Here is an 8,628-nt window from a genome sequence, read left to right as displayed (position 1 = left end):
GGGCCTGTGTAAAGCCCTTCCCTGTGGGCTGCCCTACAGTTTGGCAGGCAGGGGAAGAGCGGCCAACCAGGCTGGGCTCAATGCTGTGCGTGGTCCTGACAGAAGTCACCAGAAGCACCCAGGAACTGTGAAGGACACCGTAGCATGAGAGAGGAGAGCAGGGGCTGTGTCCCAAATGTGCTGCATAATCAAGTGGGGGGATAAAAGGGAAGGAAACTATTTTAAAGCCATTTCAGCCTTTGCTCAGCCTCTGATGGAGGGCATGGTCATTGTCCTTTGTGCTGCTGCAATGGAGTGTGCCCCTGCCCGTTACCAGAAGAAGGGTATTAAGCTAGTTATGGAGCTGTCCTGTATTAGGACAAACAATCCCTAATAGAATTGTCTGCTCCCTGTCCCAGTGCCAGACAAGTTGTTTAATCTGGGAAGAGCACGTTTGCTGCTAGGGATACATGCTGCCTACCTGCAGTGCTACCTACTTCCAGTGCTGCCTGCTCAGCCCTGCTTGTAGAGGGTGGAGCTGGCTTCCTCAGCCTGCTGCCAAGCACCAGCCAGGCATTGTCCATGTCACCCACAGCAAACACACCCAGGGTGCCTAGACCCACCATCTGCCCTACTGCCTCTGTCCCCAAAAGCAGAGGCAGTCACAGCAGGGCCCAGCCCATCCTGCTGTATTGATCAGAACAGAAACTGAGGCTGCTATCAAGAGCCAGACTGGGCTCTGCGCCCTCCCTGCACCCTGTGTCTGGTGGCCAAGGCTGGGGCTGGCACTGGCACCTCAGAGGGTGCCTCTCTTGCAGCACTGTGCCTGAACAGGGAGGAAGGAGTGCTTGCACAAGGTCTTGCCAATGTCCATCCCGAGCTGCAGCACTTGTCCAAGAAGTGGATGTTCTTCTGCTTACACTCCCTCTCAGACACTATCTCCTCTTTTGCCAGCTCCCCTTGCTCTTGCTGGGCTGTGCAGCTGCTCTTCCATGGCTCTGCCCCACAGACTCAGTGGTTTGGGGCTGATCCTGGTTCTTGCGGTTGGTGACAGTGCCCCTGTTTCCTCTGCAAAGCTGGTCTTTGACCAGACCCCACAAGACTGCTGGTCTGTACATCCTTCCTGCCCACTATGCTCTGTCAGCCTCAGCTGATGTGGAAAGGGATGAGGGTGGGCAACACCCTTTGTCCCCTGTCTTCCTTTCCCGGATGACGTGGCTTTTCCCTCTGCCCCAAGCTGAAAGAATGATGTCTCTGCAGGCATTTGGATTATGCAAGCTTAAGAAAAGGGTAGAGTGCAGGAGCACCCAGGGCAACACCACAGGGGAAGCTGGAGGGCTCTGACGCCAATGGTCGGATGCTGACAAGCACAGTAATGCCTGTTCGTGGGCTGTGTGACACCTGCCCCAGGCCTGGCCTTTCAAGGCCATCCCCACCCTGCAGCCCAGGCATGGGCTGAGCTGTGCAAAAATGCTGCAGCAGTGGTGCCTGACCCCAGCGCAACAAGCACCTTCTTCTGGGCACAAGGGCTTCATTTTGCAGTGCCTTGGAGGTCACACACCCGGTTTAACGTGAGGCTGGTGAAATAGGGGCTTGTTCTTAATGTGCTGAGCACTAGAGTCAAGGGGTCACATAGGTCCCTTACCCCTGGCAAACTGCTCAGCTGCCTGGCGATGAAGCCAGGCTGGAGGCAAGCTTTCCAGGCTGGAAACACTAGAAAACAAGTGGTTACTGTGGGGAGAGCCACAAGTCACTTCAACTGCCAGGCAAGAGCAGGAGGTCGAATGTGTGCTGCTTGACCTCCCCAGCATGCTGGAATGCTGTCCTCATGCTGGCAGCCCACTGCCCTGTTCCCACCTCTCCATGCTGCACTGCAGGTGTCACTTCCCTGCAGCTCTGGGTTTCATTTCTGGAGCTGAAAACTTCTCTACATCCTTCCAAAAAAAAAAAGGTTGAGTTTCCATGCTCAGCTTGCTGTCTCCTCGCATCTACCTCTTCCTGTTTCTCCTGGCCTGGGGTGGAGATTGTGACCAGAGTGTCTGTGCTGAATCTGGAACACACTTTTCCCTTACAGAAATATTAATGCCACAGTTGCATGCATGAGAATGGGATTCAATGGAAACTATTTCTTCCTGTCCTGGTCAAATTCCTCCCCATTTGCTGCAGCTCTCCCTCCATAGAACTTAATGTGTTACCTGGGACTGACCCACCCATGAGCTGGGGAGAAGGAAAGAGTGAGCAAGAGCCCAAAGCAGGGCCCTTTTCCCCAACCTGTTGTGCACACACCTGCATCTCTGTCAGGATACAGAACACTGCTCTGGGGGGTTCCAGTTGCTTTCCCATTAAGAGCAATAAGCCTGTGTCCAGGCTCTGTGGGTGCTGATGCAATGCCTTGGTGGCTTTGCTGATTTAGGGAAGCAGCAGGGCTGCTGCAGAATAACCAAGACTCCACACTGGATGTGATGGCCACAGTCCCCATAACTCTCCTTGCCCCAGCCTCCTGGCCTTAGCCCTGCCCCAGCCAGCCCCAGTGCTGCATCAAGTGGCAGTTCATAGAAAACCTTCAGCAGAATGAGCAGGTGTTTTAGTAAGGAGAAGAAGTGCTCCATGAGCTTGTGCAGACACCAGCTTTGGCATGACTATTCGGGTTGTGCAAGACTGCTCAGTATCCCTTCTCGTCCCCACACAACGGGCCCAGGACTTCAAGGGTGTGGTTGGCCCAGTGACAGCCCTAACAAAATTCCCACAGAGCCAATTTTAGCAGTGCAGAAACTGAGTGGCCAGGGTCCCTTGGTGAAAGGACAGGGCATGTCTCCAGGGTGGTGACTCAAAGCCACTGCTGCCATTGTGCTGGCCTTGGCGGTGCAGTAGGTGACTCTACGGGCACATCTCGAGGTGCTTCATGCTCAGCCCGGTCCTGCTGCAAGAATTTGGCCTGGGACACGAGAAGCAGCACGGGCTTCAAAAGGCTTGAGGCACATTACCACCACACAGGCACGTCTTGTTCTGCGTTCCCACCATGTGTGGGGCCACCTCTCCTCTGTGCCACCAGATCTCTCTTCCATCCTCGCTCTCCACTGGGCGGGGAAGAACGCTATAAGGAACAGGAGCTTATTGTGCAGAAGACTCTTAGGCCGGAGCCGGGGGTCCCTCCTCTAACCCTGTGGCCGGACTCACTCTGAAAAGCCCGCCGGCTGAGCCGGACCCGCGGCTCGGAGCGTCCCCCTACGGCGAGCAGGAAGCCCGCGGGAGGGAGGGAGCGGCCTCCCGGGAGCCAAGGGCTGCGCGGGGGCGCGGAGACAGAGCCGGTCAGCGGGGGCAGACAGAACTGCTGGGGCGGGAGTCGCTTCTGGGAGAGTTTTGGCCGGCGCCGGCCCCTGCCCGTAGTCCAGCGCGGCCTCCCGAGCCGCGGGCGGGGAGGACCGAGGGCGGCACCGCCCGACGGGCGCAGGACGCGCGGAGCGGGGCGGGCCGGGGCCGCCGCTCCGGCCGCGTGGCGCGGGCGCTGCCCGGTGCGGAGCGGGACCCGCGGGGCGGAGATGCGAGCGGGGCGGTCGGTGCGCACCGGCGGGCGGGCGGGCGGGCGGGAGCGGGGCGGGGCGGCCCCGGGCCCCTTTGTTCGGCGGGAGGCGGCAGCGCGCCGCCCCACCGCTTTGTCCGCCCTGCCAGCGGGAGCCGCTCGTCCCGGTGTGCCGTGAGTGGGGCAGGGGTGCTGCGGGAGGAAGCGGGGCGGTGGGGCAGGGCCAGGCAGGTGGGCAGGGGACGGTAGCCCGGGCGGCGGGAGCCCCAGGCGTGGGCTGGGGCCGCGGGCGGGTGGGATCGCGGGCTGGGGGGTCTCGGACAGGCGGGGGCAGCTGGGCTGGAGGCCCTCGGGGCGCTGAAATCGGTGGGACCGGGGACCCTGAGAAGGCTGGGGTGAGGGCTCGTCCCCAGGGTGGCAGGGGTCAGTGGGACAGCGTCCCCGGGTGGGCAGGGGCCGGTGAGCCCCAGGGGGGAATGCCTGTTGGTGTGCCCTGGGCAGGGGAAACTGGGGGTCTCAGACAGGGCAGAGGGGGCTGGGAGCCCCACCCGGGGGCACTGGGGTGGGTAGGACTGAGGGGTAAGCGTAGGGCCCAGCCAAGGTATGTGGTGCTAGTCCTGATTCCCATCGTGGCCGGGAGGCCCTGGATGGCTGTGCTGCTTTGAAAGCCGGCCTCTGGACACCTGCCCTGGCTAGGAGACAGGGTGCAGGTAGCTCTGCCCTGGCTATGCCCACTACTGCTGCCATCCCACGTGGCCAGCCATTCCCATGCCACACTTCCATAGCCACCACAGCAATGCCACCCTATGTTTTTGCTTTCCTTGGCCTTGGTACCTGTCATGGTTTGACGTAGCTTGGGTTTTAGTTCCTGGAAATGTCCTCCTGCCTCGTCCTCTCACCTTGTTCTTCACCCTGGTGCCGGGGTGATGTGCTGCTAGAGGCTAGGGTAAAGGCAGACACAAAGCACCCGCCTTCCAGGGAGGTGATGGGGGAAAGGGGCTCCCACCTGGGACACAGAGCAGCAGTGAAACCTTGCAGGGTATATGACCACAGGAGGATGGTGGCCCTGATGGGCTGAATTTGGGTCCCTGGTGCCGCCAGCCTGTGCCACCTCCTGCAGCAAGAGCATGTCCCCAGCATAGATGCTTGTGCTGGAGGGACTCTTCTGCTTAGGTGAGGTTGGTCAGGAGGCTGGCTGAGCTTAGTGTAAAAGATCCTCTTGTTCTGGACAGTAGTGGAATCAGTGCAGCATCAATCATCATCTGCAGGGACATGCCCTGGCCAGAGGTGATGGGATGGGGCTGGCAGGGGCTGCTGGGGGCTCTGTGCAGACACACACCTTCTGCTCACCCTGGGCCATCCCTGCCACCTGCTGCCCTGGCTTGCATCATCTCATGCACAAGCTGCTGAAATCAGGGGTGGCAGTGGATGATGTGGGTGCCTTGTGTCTTCTTTGGCAAGGAGATGTGACATGGTCCTTGTAATTTCCTCCCCAATCTCTAGTGTCAGCTGTTTTGCCAGGGTTTTGTGCAATTCCTTGGCTACCCCACACTGCCCCTTGCTATCACTGTCCTGTTCCCTGTTCCATCCCCCCCCCATCAGCCCTTTCCATCGCGCTGCAGGGTGCTGTGAGCACTGGCCACTGCAAGCTTTGGGGGCTGGGATCCTGCAGGAGAGGGGGCACAGCACTGAGGTTTGGTGGGAGAGTGATACTGCATCTCTACCTGCCCTCGGAGGAGAGCTTTGTGGAGTGAAGAGGACCTGGCTGGTTAGCACATGGGGGGAGATGCTGCTCTGGGGACCTGCCCCCTTCAGCCAGGGCTCAGGGCTGGCAGCTGCAGTGGGCCAGTGGAGCTGTCATATGTTGCCTTCCTCCAGTGGCCTGTGGACCCCCGTGGGAGGGTGTGAGTGCTTTCACAGGGTGTGACGCTGGTTAGGGACCTGTTCAGTGCCAGGTGATAAATGGGTGCTGTGTCACTAGGGAGAAGGAAGTGGTTCTGCTCCTGCTTGTCCCCTCACAGTCCCCAGCTGGTGTTGCCCTACGCTGGCATGTTTGCTCTGGTTGTGACTGTGCTCACTCTTCCCCTAGATGTGTCCCTGCAGGCAACCAGGATGTCCCAGCCTTTCCCCATCCCTCCACCCACCTGGCTGGCGGCAGGGTGGGAGCAGGATGCAGACAGGAGCACAGGGAGGCGGTGCTGAGCAGGGAATAAAGTTCTGGGGAGGCAGCTTCCTGAGCAGGGCTGTGTTTATGGATCTGTGGGTAAGGAAAGGGACACTGGTGCTGAAAGAAGGAGCAGGACAGAGCTCGGCTAGCAGCTGGCAGACTTGAGGGTCCTGGTGAGATGCATGCAGAATTACTCAGTGCCTCTTTGCCTGCCCCTTCCTTGCAGGATTTGAGTCAACTGCCTGGTCAGGATGAGCTGGAGTTTCCTGACACGGCTCCTGGAGGAGATCAACAACCACTCGACCTTCGTGGGCAAGATCTGGCTGACCGTCCTCATTGTCTTCCGCATCGTGCTGACGGCCGTGGGGGGAGAGTCCATCTACTACGATGAGCAGAGCAAGTTCGTCTGCAACACGCAGCAGCCGGGCTGTGAGAACGTCTGCTACGACGCCTTCGCGCCCCTGTCCCATGTCCGCTTCTGGATCTTCCAGATCATCATGGTGGCGACGCCGTCGGTGCTCTACCTGGGCTTTGCCATGCACCGCATTGCTCGCATGCCCGAGTCCTCGCGGCGCCGGCTGCCGGCAGCCCGGCGGGCGCGCATGCCTGTGGTGCGCCGGGGAGCCGGGCGAGACTACGAGGAGGCAGAAGATGACAATGAAGAAGACCCCATGATCTTTGAGGAGATCGAGGTGGAGAAGGAGAAGAGCCCAGAGGGCGGAGAGAAGCACGATGGCCGGCGCCGGATCAAGCAGGATGGGCTGATGCGTGCCTATGTGCTACACTTGCTGTGCCGCTCCGTGCTGGAGATGGTTTTCCTCTTCGGGCAGTACCTGCTGTACCGCTTTGAGGTGAGCCCCTCCTACGTGTGCAGCCGCAGCCCCTGCCCACACACTGTCGACTGCTTTGTCTCCCGCCCCACTGAGAAGACCATCTTCCTCCTCATCATGTACGCCGTCAGCGGGCTCTGCCTCTTCCTCAACCTCTGCGAGCTCTTGCATCTTGGTGTGGGGCGTATCCGTGATGCCCTGAGCCAAGCCGATGGCCCCCCACTCCCAACTGGCAACAGTCCTGCACCACAGTACCCCAAGAAAGCCCCCAGCGCCCCCCCCACCTACCACTCCCTGAAGAAGGAGCTGCCGCAAGCCCCACTGACCAACAGCAAGCTGGACTACCGGGAGAGCCTGGCCCAGGGGCGCTTCGCGCTGGCTGGAGCTCCCCCAGTGCACGAGCTGGACCGGCTGCGTGAGCACCTGCGTCTGGCCCAGGAGCACCTGGAGGTGGCCTTCCACCTGCAGCCCCCACCACGGCCCCCCAGCCCTGCCCGCAGCAGCAGTCCCGAGGCCAACGGCATCGCCGCCGAGCAGAACCGCCTCAACCTCGCCCATGAGAAGGGGACTGCCGCCTGCGACAGGACCACAGGTGAGCTGGGACAGGGGATGGATCCTGCTCGCTGGGTGGAGGCATGGGGGGCTGCCCCGAGGCTCCCCTGGAGAGAGGATGCCATTCCCCCTGGGGTGGGTGCTAACCTGCTTTTTGCTCCCCATAGGGCTGTGAGTGTCGCCAGGGACGACAGTGGTGTCTGCTGGAGTGGCTGCCACCACCACCGTGGGATAGGAGCACAGGGCAAAGGATGCCACACGCCTGCCCAGCAGGGCAGTCTGGGCAGCCTGTCCCGGTGGGCAGCAGAGGGGACAGGGGCCATGGGGTTCATTCCTTAATTTTCAGAAAGGGAATATCTTATTTTTGTACGTTTTTATAAACTCATCAGCATGTGCACCCTGGCATTTTTATACTCCATCCCAATCTCCACTCTGGGCCTGTGCCCCCCCCATCTCCTGTTTCACCCACTTTTCCTCCTCCCACACCTGTTTTCCCCAGCATGTTGTCTTCACACCTCCCTGTGCCCCCCATGCCCTCTGTCACCCGTGGCAGCACTGTCTGGTGCTGTGTATGTGCCGGTGATTTTGGTACTGCCCCCTGAGGCGAGGGGGACTTAAGGGGGCAGGCTGGGAGTCTGGCTGGCCGGGCTAAGCTGTGGGACAGAGTGCTGGGCTGGCATTACTTTTGGAGGGGGTGGGAGGGGTCCTGGTGGCACTGCACTGCCAGAAAGTGACTTTGTAGCCTGGGGGGCTGTGCCGTGCAGCATCCTGGCATGGGGTTGTGAATTGCGTGGCTGGCCTGCTTGGAAATGTCTGTGCAGAGGTCAGGGGCTGTCGTTCCCACTGCCTCCGCCCTGTCCTGGCAGGCAGCCTTTGGACCAAAACTTGTCTCCTCCCACTCTGGCTGCAGGGCTGGGACCCCCTGCACGGAGCCAGACCCTGGCCTCACAGTGTGGGGACGTGGTGCCCCGAGCTGGGCTCGGCCGGGAGCCAGTGGAGCATTCCTCATCATCTCAGCCTGGGTCACATGGGGACTTTTGTAGCGTTGTTTTTTACTCGGAAATGATTGTCACTCTGTTTTTCTTTTTTTTTTAATATCTATATTAGTAAAGGCTGAAGACATTTTGTACTGAACTGCTGCATCCGCTCATTTGGGAGGAAGAGGTGGGAAGGGAATCCTGTGCGTCTGGGCTGGTGCTGCCGTGTGTGCCTTGGGACCTCCCTGCTGCCCGGGGTGACTCAGTTGTTCCTGCCGTGAGGAGGCGGCTGCGGCTGCGGCCGGGGTAGCCGTCATCATCCTGCTGGAGAGGAATTGCACTGGCCACGTTCCTATTTGGCCCTATCACTGTCAAGGGGCCAGGCAAGGAGCTTTTCCTCTGCCTCCCCATCCTCCCACCACCCTCGTGTCTCCCCAGCCCTCCCGTTGCTGCACAACCTGTTGCCCAGAGCAGAAGGGATGTTGCTCTGCTCTGCGCACCCCTGCCTGGGGCAGGATCAAACCCAGCCACACCATGCCCATTTTGGCCAGCATACTCCAGTCCCCTCTCTGGTACCCCAAATCAGAGTTGGATGCCTCTCAC

At 60.2% G+C, this 8,628-nt stretch overlaps 1 protein-coding gene across 2 annotated transcripts; it reads left to right on the top strand.

The window, feature by feature from the left end:
* Positions 1–3,156: 3,156 nt before the first annotated feature.
* Positions 3,157–8,182, top strand: LOC132330513 (gap junction gamma-1 protein-like). Of its 2 annotated transcripts, none has more exons than XM_059852924.1 (3): positions 3,157–3,287; positions 5,893–7,088; positions 7,216–8,182. In XM_059852924.1, exons 2-3 carry the CDS (start codon positions 5,918–5,920, stop codon positions 7,221–7,223), a joined length of 1,179 nt encoding a protein of 392 aa, XP_059708907.1. In that variant the 5' UTR covers positions 3,157–3,287; positions 5,893–5,917; the 3' UTR covers positions 7,224–8,182. The 2 variants fall into 2 exon arrangements, with proteins under 2 accessions (XP_059708907.1, XP_059708908.1); XM_059852925.1 differs by lacking the exon at positions 3,157–3,287 and adding an exon at positions 3,560–3,673.
* Positions 8,183–8,628: the final 446 nt, after the last annotated feature.

The sequence above is a fragment of the Haemorhous mexicanus genome, chromosome 8, assembly GCF_027477595.1.
Source record: "Haemorhous mexicanus isolate bHaeMex1 chromosome 8, bHaeMex1.pri, whole genome shotgun sequence".
In the NCBI taxonomy this organism is placed as follows: domain Eukaryota; kingdom Metazoa; phylum Chordata; class Aves; order Passeriformes; family Fringillidae; genus Haemorhous; species Haemorhous mexicanus.
The sequence above is the reverse complement of the archived record's forward strand: the minus strand, read 5'-3'. Positions and strand labels throughout refer to the sequence as shown.